The sequence below is a fragment of the Falco naumanni genome, chromosome 1 (assembly GCF_017639655.2).
Source record: "Falco naumanni isolate bFalNau1 chromosome 1, bFalNau1.pat, whole genome shotgun sequence".
Lineage (NCBI taxonomy): Eukaryota > Metazoa > Chordata > Aves > Falconiformes > Falconidae > Falco > Falco naumanni.
The window spans coordinates 45,076,062-45,100,199 of record NC_054054.1 but is presented as its reverse complement, the minus strand read 5'-3'; the positions used below and the strand labels follow the sequence as shown (position 1 = coordinate 45,100,199).

Sequence of the window (24,138 nt, the reverse complement as noted above, 5' to 3'; positions counted from 1 at the left end):
TTAATAAAGGGTTGCTACAAGGTTGTAGTTGTTCAGACTTTAGCTGATATTTGGTGTAAGCTCCTAAATACATCCCAAGGACAAACTTAACTTATCTCACTTACAACACACTGGAGCTTTTAAACCAAAAGGACAGGCACCATGTCAGAATTTATAAAGCAGTTGATTATACTCAAACCAGCACTGAGACATGGAGCCCTGACTATAGCTTGAGAGTACTTCATTCTTTATCTATAATAACAATTAAATATCTTTGCTTTGATGAAATGTTTTCAGGCTCCTTCAAGATTTTTAATTAACTCTATAAAGCAGAAGCTGAACCATAGCTCTTCTGGGAAGCACTTTGGGGGCAGTAGTCTTTATGAAGTTAAAAGCTGGAGGTTCTTCCTATACAGGCTATGGCTCTGTCAAACCCAGAGCTACAGCCTGCGCTGCAAGAAGGTCTGTAAGGGAATTTTCCCCTAAAATTTTCAGCAGGGAAATTAGCAAGCCCTGGGTTTTTTTTTTCAGTCTAAGAAAGAAAAACCCAAACACCTCATTTTGCTCTTTTTTTTTTTTTTTTCTCACCAAAAGAAGCAACAACAAACCTGTGACAGTAAATTAGTAAGCTTCCCAGGTTCCTGTGTTTTTTAAAAGAGTGAAAAAGCACTACGGTTTTCCACACACCTGCTGTCCGGATGGCAGCCCCTGCTGTGTGGCCACCTCATGGATGAGGAGGAGAGGGCTGGGGGTGAAGCGCCCACCCGCCCGGGTGGCTGGTGCTGTTCAGTTGCCTGCTTTGGGGGAAGGGGAGGGTGATATCTCTCAGACAGGACCCCCTGCGTGGGCCCCCTCTCCACTTTGGTAGTGAAGGGCCAGAAAAAAACCCTTTTTTGGGGTGTGAGAGTCGAACTCTGCTGCCTTCTGACATCCCCCCCCCCGCCCGGGTCTGAGGCGCTGCCACCCCTCACCTCAGGGCCCGGCAGTGCCACAGGCTGGAGGGACATGGCAAGGGAGGCCCATAGGCCTCACCCCGGGGGCAGCAAGGAGGGGCAGCATCTGCCTCAGCCACATGCCCCCTGCCAGGCCCTCCTGCCCCTCCACCCCATGGCCGTCCCTGTGTTTTGTAATGCCTGCTTCTGTGAGCCCAGCAAGCCCACCCCACGGTTCAGCCTCACAAGCTGCGGCCATGTTATCTGTGAGATCTGCTTGCAGAAAGGTAATGGCTGCTGCAGGCCCCGGGCGGCCCAGCCCTCTGCTTCAGGCCCAGCCCTCTGCTTCAGCGGGTCAGGCAGTGCTGGAGTGCACACATTTCTGACTTGGAAAAAAGAAAGGCCTGCCCATTTCTTCTTGTTAACCAACTTTCTAAATTCTTGCTATCGATTTTCTTTAAATAGTAAAACCACCTGTGTCTGCCTCCAGATGGCTCTGGCTGGAGCAGTGTGGCTTTGAGAGCAAGCCTCAGACACAGAGAACTGGAGGCTTTAATAAAAGTTGAGTCTGCATGCTGATGATCCATGATTGCAATGTCAAAAAGACAAGATGGGATTCTGTTCTGTGTGATTTTGGAAAGAGCATGCTTTTTCATTAGTGAAAAAACAATCTGCAAAACATAGGACTTGTTTTGTTTATATTTTGCTAATAGTCTATAGACTTTTTAAATCTCAGTGTTGTCATGGAACACTAGAAGATTTTCAGCACCATTAGGAGGACTGGAGGTGATGTTTTGAACCTCTTCTGTGTTTTATGTAACACCTGACTCATCTTCTGGGACTCCTGTGATGTGCTTAGATGAAGATCTGTGGAAAAGACAGCAGAATAAGGAAGTTGCTTTTCAAAAGAAAAAAAAAAAAGCAGATAAATATCAATGTTTTTCCCTTTGAGGTCATGCCAGACACCCTGTTTTTTGTAAGGGCACACAGAATAAATGATCGATCTGTATTTCACAATTAAAAACTTTTAAATAAAAGTTTTCACAGGGTTGCTGTTGAGGAGAGAGGGTCATAAAATGCAGCCTCTAAATACAACTTTCAGGCTCCTAGAAACCTGAATGACAGCTTTCCTTTCTGCCCTTAATATCGTTTGGCAGAACAAAACCTGAGACATTATACGTTTTTTGCTATGAATTCAATAATAATATAATCAGTTTTAAAAGGTATTTACCTTTTAAAGATGTTTATAAATGTTAATAGTTAGAATCCTTAGAAAGGAAGCAGCTAGCAAAATTGCCAATTATAAATATTGTAGTAATATGCATTTACTAGATATATTTGCTATTAATTTGCAAGTAATCAAAGAGACATTTTAATAAATGATAACATTTTAAAAAGCTATTTGATTAATTTTTCACTAGTAAAATTCACAAGGTAAAATTAGTAATTCTTTGAAGTTAAGGTTTCATATATTTTATTGAGAGAGCCAGACTGGGCTCCACTCTAAAAAGTCGTGTATCTGGTTGACTCTAACTCATTAGTGCACTTAAGCATACGTTTAATTAAACCAGGCAAGTAGTCCTATTTAAATCAACGGAACTAAAAGTCACCTGCATTCAGTGACACTAATGATATTCATAAAATCATTTACATGAATGCTTATTTGTAGGAATAAGACCTGATGGCATTCACATGCATTTTCCCTGTGCAACTGTGTGTAATGGTTATAGGATCAAATTCTTTATTCATGTTTATTTGATTTTCTTGTATAACTTGCAGATTCCCTCCACAAGCTCCAAACAAAGGTTTAGGCATTAAATTCTATTAAAAATGCACTCAATATCTATTCAGTTTGATGTATATTTTAAACGTGTCTTTACCTTACAGGCAAAAAAGATGAATGTTTGATCTGTAGAACTCCTTGTCGTACATTAGTCCTTTCAAAACAGGTAAATGAAGCTTTAGTATTGTATTACATTAATCTGTAGTTTGCTTAACAGCTGAATTATTTGCATGTGCAAAATACTTCCCTTTTACTTGCCAACTGTGACATGAATATTTACTGATGATAGGTTGGTAGACTTAGATACTTATGCACTATACAGCTTTTAGTTTTACAGATTTCTTCAAATAAAAGTCTATTGAGACTTTTCAAGTTTTCAGATTCTGCTGGACTGTAAATCACTCCAACCTTTTCAAGAAACACGACTGGCTACTGTGTAACATCAGTGGCTACTTTCAAAATGTGGAAAAATGTCTATTGACTTTGGCATTTGTACATCAGATAAAGTGGATTGTAGTAAGTTGTTTCATGTAATGGACTGAATTGAAAATTTGTGTGGTGACACATCAATGTTTTCAAGTGTATTGGGTTTTTTTTCCCATTTTCTCTTAAGCTCAACTGTTTTCCTCATGGCTGTGTGATTAAGTGAGGATCTGAAATACTCTTTGGAATTATTATTATTCACTAGAGAACGGATAGCTTTTGATTCCCTTTCATGAGAAATCATTAGAAAGATTTAATTTTCACATTTCTCCCAGGAACCAGCTTCTCCTTAGCTGATTTCATAAATGGGTTGTGGAAACATTTATATGTTTTCCATGACAACAGCTAATACATGAAGTCCTACAAGGCTACAAGGCAATCATGTATGTGAAATAGAGGACAATTTGGGACTAACCCTGAAGCGGTAACCTTGAAGAAGGCCATGATTCCTCTAGATATGTTTAAAACTGAGCTGATGTATCTCTAAATACAAAAATCTTTACCTCTGCATACTGTATATAAAAAAGTAAAAAACCATTACATTATATTTCATATTTATAAGCACAGACTCTTGCAGGACTGAAACAGGGTGAAGAAGATAATGTTAGCAAAAATAAAAAAATACAGCAAAATAACAGAAAGTACACATAATACAAAGGAATAACGCACACAGTAACCAAAAAAACCTAAAAAGCCTCTCATAAAACTTCTAAAGGAGGTATTTTAATAAGCTTTCAATATCAGCCTACCCTGGGTAGAATTTTTGTTATTAATTTCAGTCACAGAATGATTTAGGTTGTCAGGAACCTCTGGAGGTCATCTTGTCCAAAACCTTGCTCAAAACAAAGCTGATTTTGAAGTTAGATCAGTCTTTTCTGATTGGCATTTCAACAGAACTTGATAATTTACTTAAAAAAAAAAACCAAAAAAACAAACCTTGGAGGAATTTAAAAATGCAATGATTGGGATACTAACAAAAATTTCATTAGAACCTGACACTGTTCTGGAGGACTGGAAGGAAACAAATTACCATATTCTTTTAAAAAAGACATTAATGATGATTGCTTAGCCTTGATTAAGAACAGATAAAATGATTGGAATGATAATTAAAGATGCATATAAAAAAGTCATGGCTCTATAATTCAGGAACCAGAGTGGAAATATACCTGGTAACCTTTATGAGCCTGATGCTATGGAAGAATTCCCAATGAGTAGGAGGTCCTATAAATGTGTTAGAACTCCTCATTAAATTGTATATAGGGGCAATCAACATCTACACTTTAAATATTCTCATCCTTACAGTAATGCATGCTTGTCACCTTTATATCTTATGATCTCCACTTGCTTTTTCCCAGAGGATGCTTAAGTGTTATGAGAAACCAGAATCTCACTGTTCATCATTTCAGAATATCATCTTAACATCTGCTACTCCTCCACGGAACAGATAAAATATAAACAGAATTTTACAAACCTTTATTTCAAAGAGTTTACATCATCAATGAAGCTGGTTGGTTTTTATTATTTTCAGATCTGATAAGTATTTACAGCAAGGTCATTGCTTTGTTAGGACCCTAAATAGGTTTTTAGAGCTTGCCTCCTATGAATACATCTTAAAGATGCCAAATGTATTTTTATAAGTACATTAGTTTTTCTAGATGACTTTTTTTGTCTTGTTTGTATTTTCTTTACTTAAATACCATAGACAGGTTAGACTGTGCTGTCTATCTGCTTTCCTCTTTCTTTGTCTGCCAATTCACCTTAACCCTGTGGAAATTTTTGAATGCTTTGGTTAATGTCAACCAAATTCAAAAGAGCAGAGGAAGTCTCAAATATAATTAATTTCCTCCTGTGAGTTCTATAAAAATTAGTAGCTGGGGAAAGCAAGGAAAAGCAGTTTAGTTCCCCTGGTGAGAGAAATGCATGTACAGCTCATCAATAATCCAAAGTGCATTTGGCAGCCACATACACAATTCCACAGTAACCAAACAGTGCATGCCATCTTTTCTCAGATGAATTGCTATACAGAACATCAAAGTAGCTGATGTCAGATTATGGGGAAGAAAAGATATAAATCTGTTGCAAATCCAGGTTATTAATTTAGCTCCTCTCATAATTATTTTTCATACATATGAAACTCAATTCCTTCTTACTATTGAAAGTATGTAATATAAACACACATTGAATGCAGGATTGGCAAATACAGCTGTTATTTAGTCTTGGATATTTGACTTCCCAGTAGTGTTATAGTACTTCTGGAGTAGGTAGAGATATTGTCTCTCTCAATGTTTGTGCATTTCGAAATGGACCAAAGCCTAATTATTTTTTATTTCAATGCAATATTTTTAATTTAAGTGATAGCACTTATCTTTCTATTTTCTTAGTAGTGTAGAAAATTGTTGCTTCATTCACAGGTACTTATTTCTTTCAATGATTCACTCTTTTTAATTTTTTCAATTTTTTAAACTTTTTGAGATTCTTTAGTACTTCTGTGATTAATTTAGATTTTGCCTGCAACAGTTTCAGTTCTTTTTGACTGGATTTTGAAATGTGCTTACTTACATGAATGATACCTTTTTTTCTGGGACAATCTTCTTTTATCATCTAGGTATGTTGGGATTGCTTTTGCTTTTTCATTTAACTTTTGGCTAGTTGCAAACCTATCTTCAATTATACAATCACAATATATCAAAGAGAACATTCCAGTTTACAGTTTACAGGTAGATGAAGTTTGTTTTTTGTGGGGCTAGATTCCTCATTTTAAAAAGTTGTTTACTGTTACAGTAGAAGGTAACTGAAATGTGATCACTGTTAGTTCTTAATATATAACTATTTGAGCTTAATACTATAACTGTTGTAACTATTTACTTGTTCTATTTTGTTTGGTTTTCTAATGAATACATTGGAAATACATGTACACATGTATTCTGCATTAAAGTAACAAATAAGTTACCTACCTTGCTTTGTAGATTTGAGTAGATGTCCAAATGTCACTATAATTCTGAAATTCACATTATATGTTGTAACATTTCTTTCTCACCATAAATAATAAATATATCTTTATTGCATTGATAGCTTAGGTACAGGGCACTTACTCAGCATTTTCTAAAAATACGAGTGGCCATTTGTGAGGCTACATCATGATGTCTGATTAAAAGTCTTAGTCATAAAATACCTGAAAAATTCACCTGCCATTTTAGGGCTTTTATTCTTCTGCTAGGATTGCAGTTTGCTGTCTAAAAGGCAGGAGAGATAAAGGGATCCTAGTCAGCATTGGAACTATTCTAAAAAAAGGACTTTCAAACAAAACTGATAAAAATATGCATCCATGTGGCTGGGGATGGTGAGAACCAAACAGCCTGGAAAGGACTGCCAGAAATTTGGCTGTTGGTCTAAAGATTCCAGGGGATCACAATATCCTCCTTGAATGTCCTCTGGAAATTATTTCTTATTTACAATGAGCATATATGTGTGTAATGTATTTAAACAAAAGCAGAAAGCCTTCCAGATGGTTAATAAGGGCATTAAATGAAACTGGGCTTGTTGTCAATTTCTGTATCATCCTACTCTTGATCTGTCCATTTTCTATTTATGTATATTGATCAGTTTAAGGAATGCTTCACAACATACTTTATTTAATATAACTTGCAAATGAAAATGCTAACCTTGATATACTTTCTTTTCTTCGTAGACAAATCCTGATATTCAATCACTGTTCGTGGGAATAGATACGTTATGCAAGAAATATGCAAAAGAAATAACACAGGTGAATCTGCCCTAAAAATTTTTAACTCTATGAACTAATCAGCAACTTCTAATGATTTTGGTATAAATGAGAAAAACATATGAGTAAATGCTTGAAAATTAATGTATGTCCATTACCATCTTTACTCCCTTAATTCCACAGTTTCAGAGTTCTTAAGAAAGCATAAATTATTCATCACAATCACTGCTTCTGTTTTCAAACTCTCTCTGAGGACCGCTACTCTGGTTATTTTAATAGTGTAAAATCACTTTCAATGCCATGCAATGAAAAATTAGATCTGCCAGAACCTTAAACATGCCCAGATAGTGTGCCCTAATCACAGCAATAAAAAGTTACACAGTGAAAACCTGAGCTGGCTAAAATCCTGAGCTGAATTCTTTGTCTCTCCCTTCCTTCTTTCCCCTCTTTTTTTTTTTTTTTTTTTTTTTTTTTAAATCAAAACAGGTATGTTTTTTCAGATAAATGCAATGAATGATTCCAAGGTAAATCCAAGGTAACTTTCCTCCCTGCCTTCTGTAAACTCCAGGCAGGATCCCTTCCTTCAGGCTTAGTTTCCAGCCCAGAGCTTTAGTAGCTGTCTGTGTTAAAAGTATACATATAAACTCCCATTGTCTTCTCATTTTCTGCATCTTTTAATCTTGGCTTTGGGACTCATCCTTGTCCTTGTCCTTCTTACTGAGTATTTCAGTGGTGTTTTCACCTGCTTTAGGTTGAACTGTAGTAGTACATTGTCTCCGAGCCCACCTGCAACCTTCATTGTATATTTTCACCTCCCCTGGACTGGTACTTGTTTGATCTTGTGGTGAGCTTCCTGATCCAGCAGAAAAGTAACCCAGGGAAGATCACCTGCTTTCTTCCATGGTGATTATGGATTCACATTTTCTCTACTCTATGCTTTACAAACTTCTCCCAGGCTGAGCACCGTCCCTCTCCACACTCCTTTGAAGATGTATACAGGTGACACAGGGTAAACAAGAAGCCTTCCTCTGTCCTTCCATACACACTTTTTAACAGCAGGTATGATGATCAGCAGTTATTCTGAAAACTGAACAGATTTAGACAGCTATACTGTGAACCACACAGGAATACAAACTTCTGTAATATGTCAAAGAAAGGAAACAGAGGACATGATGTCAAAAGACTAAGGTGGGTTTTCCATAGTCTGAGATAGCCTATGGGAAACATATTAAAGTGTAATTAGAGCATTAAGGTATGTTCAGAACTTCTAACAGTATCAAAAGACATAAAAGCATCTTGTGCTCTGTTAGGGCAAAAATTTGTTACAGAATCAAAGGATCGTGTGGGTTGGAAGGGACCTTAAAGACCATCCAGTTCCAACCCCCTGCCATGGGCTGGACACCTTCCGCTAGACCAGGTTGCTCAAAGACCCATCCAGCCTGGCCTTGAACACTGCCAGGGAGGGGGCATCTGGGGCTTCTCTGAGCAACGTGGTCCAGTGTCTTGCCACCCTGACATTGAAGAATTTCTTCCTAATATCTAATCTAAATATATCCTCTTTCAGCTTAAAGTCTTTACCCCTTGTCCTGTTGCTACCTGACATTGTAAAGTCACTCTCTAGCTTTCTTGTAGGCCCCCTTCAAAAGCTTTTGGTGGACGTTTCCCCCCCATTTAATCGTCAAGTTGTTTTCTGAATATTTAGCATCTATCACATACTATGGAAGGGAGATCCACAGGTTATACACTGTGTGATGATGATTTCCTTTTTTGGGTTTTAACCTGCTACCTGCTAGTTTTATTCAATACTCTCGAATCCCACTCTAGAGGAAAAAAATGTAACCATTCCCATGCACTCCATCTGTGCTAATCATTAGTTTTAGACGGCTAATGCATCCCTTCTTCAATAGTCTTTTTTTTTTCAGCCATGAAGACTCATATTCTATGTGGTCATTCTTTTACTGAAGCTCTTAAATACCTCTGATTAATCTGAACTGTTTCCAGACCTACTATATCCTTTCTGAGATGTTAAGCAGACTCAGGATATTGTACCATACATTCGTACAGTGGAATAATGATGGCCCCTATCCTATTCCTTTTTTTAACTACTTCTAAGACCTGATTTACTTTTTTGAATGGTACTGAGCACTGAACTGACATTTGAACAGATATGTCCTTTATAGACTCAAGACCTCATTTCTGAGTGGTGGGAGGCAGCTTAGAGCCATTATTTTCTGAGTGGCTGTTTCTTCCATCAGTTCTTCTGAAGACATTTCTGATCCTTTGATGAGTATTCAGTGGGAACTTCCCAGGCTCTTCTACAGTGAATAAAAGTAATCATTTCAATTAGATGCTCTGCTATGGGTTTATGTTCTCATGAATGTTTCTTCTTGGTTCTCTCTATCCCTACACATTTTCTGGCAGTTTTCTTACACGTGAGAAGAAAGATTTATTAGTAACTTGCCTATTTGAATTTGTTCCTCAAGCTCTTGTCTTGCTTACCTTGTATGTTTTTACTTTTAACCTGTCATAGTTTATGATCCTCATTTGGGCACAAGAAGTGCTTACACACCACCAGACAGTGTGTCTAACAATTATTTTTTAATTAACAGGATATTTTTACAAGGCAAGTTATAATTGCCAGTAAGACACATTACTTTTTATGTTGCCATTAATTTTATGTGTTTGCTTAGAACTAACGAATAAGAAACACCGCAGCTAAACTGGCTTTCTGATGTCCTTTACTTTGTTAGACAACACAGTGTTAAAATACAAATTCAGTGAAATAAATCTACCAGTTCAAGGGTAGGCCATACTAGATCAAACGAACGTTATAATACTTTCTTTATCAGTGATTATAACTTAGAATGTTTTGTCACAGAGGATTTAAAGAAGATATGTTAAATGCTTATTAAAATATAGAAGAATTTGAATACTGTGAAGTTGTTCACTTTTTTGCTGAGGTTGTGTGAATATTACTAGGTGAAGGTTGATAGAACTGTATTTATTTTTAGATTTCAGAATTTCAAGAAAAACACCGTAAACATTTATTAGCATACCACAGGCAAAAGGTAACTCTAATTGTGATTTCTTATTTTCGTTGTTTATATTTGCCTTGTTGCTTTGGTTTATTTTTAGAAAATATGTAGAGGAATGAAGGCAGTGGGTTGATTAGCATTGATAACATGCAGCTGTGGCCTTGCCTCAGAGGCACTGGGTTGATTGACATGGATGATGTGCAGGTGTAGCTCATTCCTGATAAGTAGTTAAATAGCCCTGAGGATGGGGAGGGAAGGATGGGTTTGGGATCAGGTGGGGAGGGTGTAGTGTGGGCTGATCTCTGGAGGAAGGGGATACAGCCCAGACAGTAGAATTGTGACCAATGGTAAAGCCTTGTTGCAGTCTACTAGTTTGATTGTTCTGCAACAAAAATATATTCACCTTTTAGTGAAATACTTACCATAATTTATCAGTGTTGCTTTGTTTCTGTCATTATAAATACCAGGTTTTAGTTGTTTAAAACATCTGAGGACTTTATCAATTATGTTTTGTATTATTAAATAATAAAAGGGTTTATTAAATAAAAACAGATTGTAGTTGTGGGGTGGCCAAGATTACATGGACAGTCAAAGGGCAGGGAGAGAATAAATTAATTCACTGTATGGCAAGCTGTGGAAGAGAAAGTGGAAGAGGTGGGGAGAGACTGGTACTCAGATTACAAACCTAGAGGAAAAGAAGACTAGGGCTGACACAATAAATGAGAAGCTTGAGCAATGGAGAACAAGACTAAGGCCTAGTACCCTGCGTTAGGGGTGGCTCAATAGAAGGAGCAAAATTAATTATTCTGCAAAGAATATGTACTGAATTTGTGACTATGCCTCTTCCTCTGTAGGTTGGAAAGAAAATTTAATTTTCATTTCTGAGATGCTTCTAAATGATAAAATAGTTGGCTGTTTCATTCATTTCTAAGGACATGGTCAGGTACATTACTTACAGCTGCTTGGAAATACTGGTGAATCAACACATCGGTAGGCGCCCTATGTATGAAATGACAGATGGAAACTTACATTGTTGGTCAGTTGTCCATTTTGTGTGTGAGGAGAGCATCTGATACAGTTCTTTCAAGGTTCTGTCCTGCTTTCAAAGCCAGGCAATGGAGATACCCTGATTTTATTCCCCTTTCTAATGTATTGTACTAACTTGAGATTGTAAAACTGAAACATGTAGGCAAAATAAAATCAAGCTCTTAACAGAATTTTGCATAAATAGAAATGTTATCTCCAAAGAATCTGTGCAGAGTGTGGATACTTTTTGATGATAAGTTTCTAAGTTATTCACTGTTGAGATATTCATTTAACAGCGGTTATAAAATACTCAAGGACACTGCTTGACCTAAGGAAGGTGTTTAGGTGACAATACAGAAACAGGTGAAGATTTAGTTCGTTGCTATTTCAATGGCATGCTGTTTTGGGTGTTTCTGTTGTGTTGTCCATTCTATGAATTTGTTAGTACTTTAAACCTACTTGCATTGGATTGGGGTCAGAAGAGTCTGGTTGTCTGAAATATGCTATATGCAGCTATGGCTAGCACTGGTGAAGTCATTTTGGTAGAGAAATGGTCTGACAGTGAGGCTGAGGTGAGCAAGGAAGAATAGAGTTTCCCTGTGTAATGATATACCCACCTCCTTCCTGTGAGTTTCAGTTAGCAATGCTCCCTCTTTCAGGGCTACAGGGGGGAGTCTGAAGGAACTGGGGAAGTCTAGGTCACAGCTGGCAGAGGCACACAGGATGAAAGAGTGGGAATAGATGCTCACACTCAGGGTTATAATCTCCATTTGAGTCTTCCAGCCACTGGCTTTGAGATAAAGGTGAGTGGGAAAAGGACAGAGCAAGAATGATTTACAGTATAATCAATTTGGCAAATGGCCAATCCCTGGGGAGTTGAGGAAGCACAAATCTGCCTGTGACACAAGTGTTTCTTCCTGCCACTCTCCACTCTGCAGATCTTGGCTTTTGGAAAAGGTGAAGTACTGCACAAGGAAATTCACACCCAGGTTCTCACACTTGCCTATCTTTGTGGTCTCCTTCCTCCTTGTCACTGTCAACCAACAGCTCTTATGACCTTGATAGAAACTTCTTTATTGTTGTTTCTATGAGTTGTTCAGATACTGGGGTACAGATCATGGTGTGTGGTGTGGGCACTTATGTCCTTATTCCTGGCAAGTCTAGACCCTGTGTTGTGCTAGGACCCAAAGGTGTTGAAAACCAAATAGTTATTCACCTTTAAGGTGTTTTGGCCTTAAAATGACCCAGTCTTGCAGAGTGACAGGGTAAAGTACATTCTTCCTGACATCTGTACTGGTTACTTTCTTAATTTAAACTAATTCTCACGTCGAGAAAAAGAAAAAAAGAATACAAAAAATCAGATCTTATGTAAATTTGATTTTGTCTTTAATCTGCTTTGCAAAGTTTTACATCTGCAAAAAGAGAATAATATTGCCCATAAACAACATGATTTTATAAAGGTGTATCAGGTAATGATATTAAAGAATTCAAATAATATTATGAGGAGAAGCATGAAAAGTTAACGTGAAAATTTATAATTTGTCTTCAAATCAAAATATGAAAAGTGTGAAGTAATGAAGGACTAAGGTCACAAAATGGTAATTAAATATAAAATATAGATGCAGTATTGAGACTATTGAATGAATTTTTAGATCCTTCATAAAATATAATGTATGATCATGTAATGGAAGACTGTAAAAAATACACATACTAGGGAACTGACCTAATGTTCTTGACCTTAATGTTCTTTAATTTTGCAAGCTCGTAACATTCTTTAATGGAGATATTTTTGGTTGTGTCTATAACATGAAAGGAAATACTCTTCACATGAGTTTATTACAAATAGATACTTTAAAAAATCTGAATAAATTTTGAATCTGAAATGACAAATATAGGAAAATGGTATTTGGTATTTTGTATAGTTACTGGTATTTTTCCAAATAATTCCAAGTTAAAAGGCACATTACTTTTATAGCAGATATGGAAAAGAGGAAGAAAAATATAAGCAAACTATTTTTAAGCCCTTTTCTTAGTATTCATTTATCCAATATTACTAGCACACTTAACAAAAGGTAGTCAAACTAAGTCTGTAACTGCCAAAAAGAAACAACATTTTCAGACTGACTGTTCAATGGATCCATATAACAGCTATAGTCTTGCCTGATCTAAGATTAAAACCAAAAGAAAACAGCCTTTCAATACTTTAGAATACTAGTTGTATGAAGATGAAGTTGTGTGTCACACAAATTGATTTTGTTTAAATCTATGATTATCTCACAGACAGTAAAGTTGGAAGAATCTCTCAAGAAAGTAACACAACAAATGCATCAGATACAACGGTAAGATGTTTAATGCAGCAAAAGTAAATGAGAAATAGTCTTTGTAATCAAACAACAATATGTTTAATTTGTAAAAATAAAAAAAGTCATGCTTTGTTTGCCTTTCTCATATATTGTGTTGTATAAATAGAAGAAGCATATTTTTACAGAAATTGTAAATTACAGTACAGTGATTTCTGTCATCAGGTCCATTTTCTTCACATTTATCAAGCCTGTCAGGAAGGAATCCTTTTATTTTTTAATACAAATAATTCAAAGCATTTACTTTAAAAATGAACTTTTAGAAATTCATATCGTACGTGTATTCTGTTTTAAAATTTTTATTTGCATTTACATGAACGTGTTTGTGGTTTTTTTTCGATAGGCTTTCCAGCATCAGCCTGGAAAGTACTATAACATTTCCTAGTATCTATCCCATTTACAAAATTATCAGATTTTTGTAACATGATTCTTATCTTTTCTGTTTCTAGTAGATATCAACTTGACTTATTTTAAATTAGTCTTTTTTCACAAATGCATCAGAGACAGCCAAGTGGTAGCTCATCATTATCTCCCTGTGCATAAATTGATACAAATTAATATTTTAATCTCATTTATTTCCAACTTATAGCCAAAGTTCTTATGATCCTTATGTGCATTCTGTGTTATTACTTTTAATTTAATTAAATTTTATTTCAATTATTTGTTTGAAAATAGCAAATTTTTAAAGTCGTTATGTAGTTCTCAATACTGATGTAACTTTCTATCTTCAGAACTTCCTGTCTTCAGATTTCACAAACTGGGCTATCCCTGAGTCATCAGGGAGTGTATTAAACAGGATCAGTTGCAAGATTAAACTGAAGGGGACATCACTAGTAACATTTCTGCACTCTCTTCACCCTTTTCTGTTGTTTCCCTTGTAATACTATTTGTGCTATACTTACCCAAATTTATTACTCTTATCTCTGCTTTAAAGTCCACATGGCCTATACAGTACTCTAATGTTTAAATTGAATTAACACACAAAATGTACTATCTTACTACTGTTTTAAAATATCTGCTTACATAAAAAAAATAAACAAGATATCAGACATCTACTGTGATCCACCTATGGTGAAATTACTACATTTTCTGTATAACATTTTTTTCTATGTCCTATTTTATCCTACCCATTTTCAAAAACTACTGGCAAAAAACCCTAACGGTCTTGGTCTGCTTTTGCCTTTTAGTGAATATGGGTGTTAAGAGTACATAGTGTATAGTTACAATGTACTTCTCACTATTCTTAAGAGAAGCCCTTCATGAATGCCCCTTTATGAATACCAGTGATCAAGGATGCTGAAATCTCCTTAATAAGCCAGTTCATGAAGCCAGCAATTTAATTGCAAAATTTTGTTGATCTTTATTCCTTTTCTGTGTTTCATCAGTATAGACTTTCTTTTAACCCTGATGGACACCTAATATTGTAATATGGTCTCTTATGATGCTTAGTGTAATATAACTGAAAGCAAAAGAATGTGAAGGAAACTATATATGTGGTGGATTATCATAGTTTATATATTTTTATCCACAGCCTCCTTTTTCTTGATTACATCTCAAATAAATAGCATCTTGGTTATACCAAATACAGAGTTCTTACTGAACTTCAGATTTTTCACAGTTCTACCAAGATAGTGTGAGCTAGGGCTTCTCCTTGCATGCCCAGTAGACATATTCCTCCCATTTATGGTTATTAGCAAAGCTATCAGTTTTACGTAGTTGTTGGTGAATAGCATAAATATGCCAACATTTCCTTTGAAAACTAGATTTTTTTAAAGTTTGGGAAATGTATAGATCAAAATGAAACTTTTTGGCTCAACTGCAGTTAATACTTGTATTTTAACATCTGTTGTTCCATAAAATACTTTGCCATAATGTTATCCTAAATTGGTATTCTTGGGCATGTAGTGACTGATAGAGACATTATGATATAAAGAAGAAGGTAATAGCTTATCAAATAGATGGTTATTTTGCTTCATGGTAAACAGTGCCGTGTTAGAAACAGCTAATGATGGATAAAATGCTTTGATTTTGTGCTTTATGGACCAGCTAGACAAATGAACTAACCAAACCAGCTTTCAATCTATATCTGTTGTTTCTTCTGTTTTCCCATTAGTATGAAGCCTCCTGAACAAACTACACAACTACCATTTTCCAGTACAAGTAGAAATCCACTTTCCAGTAAGAAGTGTTGGTTTAAGATACTGACTATGGAAAACTTATCACTGGATATAGCTATGTTCTAATATTAAATTTATTAATGACTTTAGTTCCTTCAAGAAAACAGAATGATTGTTCCTCATGTTCTCTTCATCCTAGTCATCCTTCTGCTTCTGAAATGTAGGTACAAATCTGTTGTCAATGAAAATGTTAACATAGACAATATGATATTTCATACACAAAACTATTTTTTTTGTAATGAGTTTAAAATAACTTTTCTGATTTTGTGTTTTCTTTCTGCAAACTGTGTAAGTACAGAAGAATTGTGGAGGGTCTTATTTATCCAAGTGTACATAATAGCTACTTGTATACATTGCCTTTGTACTCACTGGGAAAAATTCTAAGGCATGATGCACCTTATCCTAAAGACTTTCTGGATAGATAGATTGATTAATTAGTGAGGAACTCTTCCCACTGACCGTAGGAAAAAAACTAATGACTTGTACAGACACCTGTATGTACATTGTAGTTATCTGAAGTTAGATGGGATGAACTCCAGTAAGGCTGACTAAATTTATATAAATGGACCATACAGCTTGCTCAAGCTAACAGATTTCTATACCTGTGACTGTGGCTTTATTTTTTATAAAATATAAAATTTCAGAATGCCTTTATTTTGGAGAAAAGTGACAAATATATAAATATGCATATATATTCCAAATTAAATATCAGAATAACAATGCCAGTCATAAAATAACTTTCTCTGTAAATGTCTAAACCAAAGCTCAGAATCAATTAATAGTTTTTTCTTACTGCTAGTGGGATTTGGAACAAGTTCTAAATACTCTTATGTGTTATGCATTATATATTATGCTTTTCCATTATTAGTAAAATCTAACATGAAAATATAATTTTAGTCATAAAGAATGGGTTAATTTTATGAGAATGTCATGCGTATTTTCACCTTTATTATAAGAATGGAGTCAATGGAGATTGATCCTGTACCTTCACCAATGAGGAAAGTAAGTGACGTTTGTATGTATGTTTACATAGATATGTATATGCTTTTGATTTCTTGTGCTCTGTTAATATTGCAAAAAAATATGATTCCCCTCCTACATTCAAAACAATTCTTATTTACTTGCTGATTTCAGTTATGCTTGATTATTAGTAGAAGTCAGACACTCCTGAAAAAGGATCCAAAAGGGAATAAATCACAGCATTGATTTCTGGAGTTACATTCTCCACATGCCACATACAGGCTTTTACATTTCTGATGCTAAATGAAATGGCAAATTCTTGAAATCTTAGTATGTTTATATTATTAAAATGTTGTAACTGTTTCCAAAATGAATGTTGTTAATACATGAAACTGAGAGTTGCAATTAAACTTAAGTTCTAATATATTAAGAAATGGAAATTTGTGTAAGGCTTCTACCTTTACTAGTCCTCATGTCGATGTCTGCAGTGCAGATCTGTGCTAGCATCTCAGGTTTTCCATTATAACCTACGAATTAGTATGTGTGATTCATCTCATTCTAAAGGAAACTTGTTGGTCTCATTCCTGTTTCTCTTCCTTGACCACAAAGGGAATTTTGCGGGATCAATCTGGGTGCAAACAATGCAGATATCTGAAGTTAGAAGAGGTGAATCACATGGCACTCTTCAGATCACACTGATTTTCAAAACATTGCTGAAATTTCATTTATGATGGATAAAAGTGTTTGGGGGTTTTTTTAAGCCACAAATCAAGCCAGTCGTTATCTTTCACCTTTCATAAACAATTTTGTTTGCTGCTTGAGCAGGTGATCTTGCTTCCACCTATGCTCAGGAGCATCAAACACATGTATAGTACCTTCATATGTTAAGAAAAAACTAGGTGTGGAAGTCAATGGTCTGAAAGCAGTGCTAGAACCTGATATTTGAGTAGGGAATTGCAAGCTTTGAATGACATTTCTAAGATGAGAATGAAGGCAGGAGCTTTTCACTGTATCAGTATTCTGATTAGGAGAGGTAACATCCAGGAACAGATACTAACTTAAGAATGGGATCTGATATTTTTCTTATCTGAATGTGACAGAGAGGACTTCTTGGAATACAACTGAAAGACATGTACTCCCACCACCAACCACCCCACAGAGCTCTAAAAAATAGTAACTTAATTCTAAGGTTTTGCATTTTAGCGTTATGAAAAAAACTGGCAGCTGAAAGCACCAGAAAGCTGCAGGCTTTACAGACCTTAAAAATGTAACAATATCACTTAAAGTATCTTCATTATTAACATACGTATTACACTGTAATTAATACCTTGCCATTCATTTAGCTTGAGACACCAACAGGTCCAACAAGATTATCATTAATAACTCCACCACAAGATGGACGTATGGGTGAGTAAAAGTAAAGTTTATAACTGGATAACATTTGCATTACATTAAGAAGATTAATAAAGTAAAATGCATACATTAGCAATTTACTAAGTAAACTTGAATTGTGTTAAGGTATAAGAAACTTATCATGTAGACATCATTCCAGCAGATGGGAAATGGTTAAAAATTAAGAATGAAGTAAGTCTTCCTAGTACTGACCTACCCTGTTGCGTAAATAATTACTCGTAAACAAAACGATTTTTGCTGAGCAATCATAGCTAACATTTGCAAAGAAAATACTGTAATGATGTGTATGGTTGAACAGAACAGGCATACTTGCAATATATGTTGTTGACCCTCTATTAACCTTCATAATTACATTTATTTATAGTTACCAGAGATTAACGTTGTCCATAATGTCATGTTAAAAACCACATGAAAAGAAGGGGGGAAACAAAATGAAAGTAACAAAGGTATTTCATAAAAAAGCAAGGTAATTAATTTGAGATCAAGAATTTCTTCAGAAAGGTGATTTATTTTTTTTATTTTTCACCATAGGACTAATAGAGTATAAGACATTTTATCTGCTTGTGCTTCCTTTCATTCCTGGCCTGTTGCAGAGCTTGGGTAACACTGATGTAAATAAGTCATGAATAACAGCCTACTGAAATTAATGCAGTCTCCATGAGTACTGTTTATTTGTGAGGAGTTCCCCAGAATTCCTAATGCTCTGCAAGTCAACCATTTACATGTCCATCTCATTCTTGGTTTTACATTCAGCATGTTTCTGTAACAGTCCATTTCAGGCAGTATTTCACTTGGCTTCAGCAGTTAATAGAGTCCATCTCCAGCCACATAGGGAACTTTTAGCACTCTTGTATTTTCACATGGTGCAAATGTCCCAAAATGAACACAAATACAATTGCAATGCAATTGTAATGAAGGAGAAAAAAATTGCTTTTTCTATGTTAAGTCTGATTTATATATTCAGATCCTTCCTAAATGCATGCTTGCCTATAAATTTATGAATAACAAGATAGCAAGAGTTGAGGTCAACTGTTTTTTTATTGTGTCTAAATATAAATAGATATTTAATAGGATGATAAAATCATATGTAGAACAGTTATGTGTTCAGCACATTTCAGAATCAGCCCATGAAGTTTTGCAGTGGGCAAGACAGCATACTTGCAAAAGTAAGGGCAAGTAGAAACAGTGATTTACTGTTGCACTAAAGAAAGTTTCTCTCTCCGAGATGGACGGGGCAAAAAAGAACAGCTGAAGAACTGGAGTACCTCAGCAGAGCTATCTTGATAGTCTAATAATAGTCTAATAAATGAGAGAAGGTGAAAGAAACAAACATATATGTTTAATTTGAAAAAGATTTGCAGGAATGGTGCAATATTATGTTTTCATGACAGTTAAGCTCTAAGTAGGATTAATCTGTTGAGACTAAAGACAACTTTTCACCTTTACCCTCTGCTGGAGTGCTGCTGAGGTCTATTGATAGTTTTCACTTTTGCTGGATCTTCCAACAAGAGGTACTGTAAGACAACTCATACCTCAGCAAATGTTTTGTCTGTGCTAAATTGTAAAAACACGTTATTAATTTTTAGGGGTATTTTAATCCTTTTCAAGTGACTTTATTTTGTCAACCAATTCCTGATCTTTCATTGTCTATTGTAATTGTGCACTATTTTTCATTCTTGAATAAATCAATCATGAATTTGTCCAAAATAACACACTTAAAGTACTAAACTTTGTTTCCAAAGCTCTCTCTTAAGTAAAACGGGTAATTCATGTTGGTCCTGTTTCAAAAATTTGATTCTTACAGGTAGTGTATCCTACAGAAGTTCTCAGTCATCTGGATTAATGTCAAGTCAAAGCAGTAGGGCAGGATCTACAAGGTAATTAAATACCTTTCCAACATGTTACTGTCTCCTATTTTGTTTTCCATAATTTCTCTTGTATGTCCTGTATTAATCTGTAAATTTAAAGGTTATATTCTATATCTGAAGAAATATTATTTTGCAGGCTAGCTATTACCTATACAAATGTGTTATTGTTGGAATCTTTTATTTTGAAATCACTTTCTTCAAAATTGTGCAGAAATAATCTGAGTTCCTGTAGCTGTGAACATATACAGTCATGGTGCTTTTATACAAAGGGTAGTAATTTTATAGTAGGGAAGTGCAACAACATGTCTGCTTTATAATTCTTCTAAAAATCAGAGATGACAACACAATATCTACACAAGAGCTATTCTTTGAATAACCTGAGCATCTTAATGCAGTGTGTAGCAGGTGTTTCAGGTTTTCAATCTGAACATTGAAAATGCCTCTAACTGTAAGAATTAATAACATCAAGAAAAATCTTGGAATGGCTCCAGAAAAAGTACTTTTGTTCTCTATGATCATTTAGCCAAAAATATCTTCCCAGCACAAATTTAAAGTATAATATACTTCTTTCCATCTCTGATTCTCATATAATTTATTTTCTCCTTCCGCTTTTTAAAATATGTAAAAATCCCAAAGAAGTGCAAATCTGATAAGGAATGTGTAGAACACAACAATTTATGGCATTTTCTATTAAAGTATTAGCACTATGAATTTAAGTTGTTTTGAAATCTCTTGTACTATGAAAGTAGCCTCAAATCATATCCATGAATTAATGTCATTAACAGAACCACACCTATAAGACTACCACATAGTGGATGTTCACTTACGTCACCATCTGGATCACAAAGTAGCAGATGGGGGTCATGGGCTACTTCTGATTTCAGAACCCCTCCTTTGTATCCATTTACATCACCTTCCCCACAGCCATCTGTAACAAGACAACCAATCACCATCTCTGGACTTCTGCAAAGACAACATTTAGGCAAGTGTATTTTATGAAATAACAACATTTAATGCCTCCTGAAAAATTTTCACCGTAACATATGCTTATTACTTATTCACTGGAAACAGCAAATAAGAAATAAATTAAGCAACACAAAAATGATATTTCAAACTTGGAAATAGGCTATCAGCAAAATATGAAAATGTTGATGTTTATGACCAGTATTGTGCCTTAGTCTTCTGTGTGATAGAATATTTGCTGTGAAAATATATTCTTGCTTCACCTCAGAATGATATTTTAAAAGAGATTTAAATCTGACAATGTCCATAATTGTTTTCTAGAAAAAGTATCAGTTCTAAATAAATCAACACATATAATAATTCGCAAAAACTAATCTTGCAACAAATGTCAAGTAAGGAGTGAAGAAAGACATGAGTGGAGGAAGTAAAGTGAACTCAGTGGGAGTCGTAGCAAGACAGAGATAATAAACAAGAGTCCTTTAATAAAGCACGTGGGAAAGAAGGAGGAAAAATGTCTATAATGAAAAGAATGAATGGGAGACAGTCCCTGTATGACTGAATTGCATGTTCTAGAAAGTGGGTGACAGTTGACATCTCACTATGTCCAGCAGAGAAAAAATTAACATAAAAGGAAACCGCAATATTCTGAGAGAAAGAAGTGAAGTATTAGTCACCTGGTTATTAGGAACTAGAGAATATTAATGGAAAGGAGCAAATGAGTGAACTCATTCTGCAAATGAACAATGGATGGGGAATGAGCAGATGAAGAGGCAGAGGGGAGGAAGGAAGATGTATTAAGCAATAGGAAAAAAAGGTGAGGATATTAAAAGGGTTAGGAGTAGAAAAGGAATGCAGAACAGTGCATGGGACAGAACAAAGGCTATAGAGGAAGCAGACTAAAGAATTTATTAGAATGACAATAAGAATGCAGAATATTAGTGTGAAAGAGGAAGCAGGATGGACCAAAGGAAAAAGATGAGAAGACAGTAAAGGCCATTTTTTTCCTATGAAGCAAGAAAAGTAGAAAGGAGATGGTCTGGATAGTTAAAACAAACAGACCAAACAAAAAAGCAAAGAATAAGGAAATGTTGGGGAAAAAATTATAGAAGACAAAAGCATTTTCTAGTCTTTTACTGTTATGTTTTATAAATATTGTTATTTATATCATTCTACTTCCCTGTCACGTGCTCTTTACCTTCACAGTCTGAGAGAAAAGGCTTAGATTATAATTATGATCATTTTTCGTTTGTGATTTATACCATATTCTGTACAATATTAACTTAATTTCTTTTACAACTACCTATTATCCCATTCACAGATTTCAGGAGTAATCTTCCCAATTCCATGATGTCTTTTTTCAGTCCTAGTGCTGTTCTCTCATTTGCCAAGTTTCCTGTCTCAACTTCACATTTCTTAGAGAACTAGCTGTCAAGACACCCACATAAATGTCCACAAGTGACAGTAAAAAAAGAGGTAGTCCATGGTATTATTTGCTGAGTGCAGAATAAGGCTAGCAAAAGTAGCTGAGCTGCATAGAGACCAGCCCAAGAAGGATATGGAAATGCACTTGGGCAGATTAATTCATAAAATCATGGAATCATGGAACAGCCCAGGTTGGAAGGGACCTTGAAAGATCATCTGGTCCAACCTTCTGTGAGAAAGGGAGCCTAGATGGGTTTGTCCAGCATCCTGACCAATCACATCTTGGAAACCTAATGCTTCATATTGTAGAGTTTATATCACAAGTGAAATCTTTGTTATTTACATTAAAAGGATAATTCACTATAAAGCATTTTTCAGTCCATATTAATAAATGTGACCTTTCTATTCCAAGAGTAACACATCCCAAGCAGTTTTGAGATCATGAAACTTAATGAAACCAAACAAGACATTATAAGAAATTCACTTGTACTCAAGATATGAACGCTTATAGTTTGTAGAAGCTTACATCATAATTGTTTTGGGGTTTTTTTTGTGGAATTTGTGGACAGTGATACAGCATGTGAAATAATGCACGAACCTGATAGAATCTGTAAATACTGTAGTAGAAATCAAAGTTAAAATAAAGCAGCTATATTGAACTTACGTATTAGTCAACCTTGAGCTGTATGTTTACAGGTTAATTGCAGTTCATATGCAGAGCAATGCTTTTGGCATTCACTTGTGTAGCTGAAACTGGAATATAGCAAAAATGCTTTTAGGGAAAGAGAAACCAGTTCTTTTATATAAATACAACTATTATTATTTAGATTCATAAAAAGAGTTCCAGAAAAGTTCTCATCAAAATGTATGGATTTAGTTCTAATTGTTGATAACGGTTCCTTTCTCTCTTCCTTGAATAAGTTTACATGAATAAAGTTTTCCTTTAGTGTGACTAATTTTTTTCCCATTTGCACTTGTATTCTTATTGTAGGATCGACTAATTTTGGAGGACATTCAACAGAAAGATAAGCAAACATCTGTGAGTTGTTTTGGTTAATAAGCATCTGGAGAAGCCCTACACAGACTTTGGATATCAAACTATTTGTAATTTCTATGAAGTGTCAAAATGGAATAAAACAGCTAACCATTCAGCATTAATAATGTATTTAAAACATCACTGATCTTCCTGGTTAACATCTATGGTAGTTTTGAACAGGAGTACAAAATCCTTGTGCCACTCTTAGAAATTTTGGCTTAAAATATATTGTATAAATAAACAGTCTTTATTAACTAAAAGTTAAAATGGAACATGATTATATATTCAATGAGCATTTTTTGCTGTGAATGCATTGAGCTGCAGCAGAACTCTGTTTTTAAATTTTTGCATCTGTACAGGATTAGAAATTACTCTTAGTCCTAAAAAACAATTAATTTATGGATTTTTGATTCCACAATTCTAAACCTTGGTTCGTACTCAATAAATTATTTTGCTTGCACTGTTGAAAAGGGGTAAGGTTTGAGAGATACTACATTCTAGCAGGCCCTGCTGAGCTCATAATACATTATGTATTCCACACTCCAAGATATTTACCATCTGATTTAGGTAGGTTGGTTTCTTCCCCAAATGGAATGAAATGGGGAAGCTGGGATGAAGAGATAAACCACAGTGGAGACTACCTTTACTCTCATACAGGAATAGCAACTGAACACTCTGAATGAAGGGTGCCAGAATGAAAACTTTTTCTTTTGAGAATAACTCTTAAGCTGGAATTCCCACCATTACTGTGTAAAATTTTGGTATGACTGAGTGATCAACTATGCACCTTTGTTTTGTTTCGGCCCTAACTTTACCTGGACTGTTTTAAAAATAATATAACTAAAAGCTGGCTTTTTGAGATAAAGTCCCCTGAGCACATGATAAATTTCTTTTGGGTTGAAATGTTTTGCTTGACCTAAGAGAAAAGTTAGAACAGAAAAGAAATTATAAAGGATTATATTTTTTTTTGTAATGCTGAG

General features: G+C 35.1%; 1 protein-coding gene across 1 annotated transcript; it reads left to right on the top strand.

Annotated features, from left to right (window-relative positions):
* Positions 1-1,086: 1,086 nt before the first annotated feature.
* RNF212 (ring finger protein 212) lies at positions 1,087-23,151 on the top strand. The gene is made up of 12 exons (XM_040607372.1): positions 1,087-1,198; positions 2,799-2,860; positions 6,866-6,940; positions 9,910-9,966; positions 13,240-13,298; positions 15,433-15,497; positions 15,587-15,656; positions 16,453-16,498; positions 17,800-17,863; positions 19,674-19,746; positions 20,523-20,719; positions 23,114-23,151. The coding sequence occupies exons 1-12, from the start codon at positions 1,087-1,089 to the stop codon at positions 23,149-23,151; spliced, it is 918 nt and encodes a 305-aa protein (XP_040463306.1).
* Positions 23,152-24,138: the final 987 nt, after the last annotated feature.

Coding starts and splice junctions, on each gene's coding strand:
- RNF212 (XM_040607372.1), top strand. CDS start 1,087: ATGGCCGTCCCTGTGTTTTGTAATGCCTGCTTCTGTGAGCCCAGCAAG. Junction 17,864..19,673: donor ACCACAAGATGGACGTATGG/GTGAGTAAAAGT, acceptor TGATTCTTACAG/GTAGTGTATCCTACAGAAGT. Junction 20,720..23,113: donor TCTGCAAAGACAACATTTAG/GCAAGTGTATTT, acceptor TTCTTATTGTAG/GATCGACTAATTTTGGAGGA.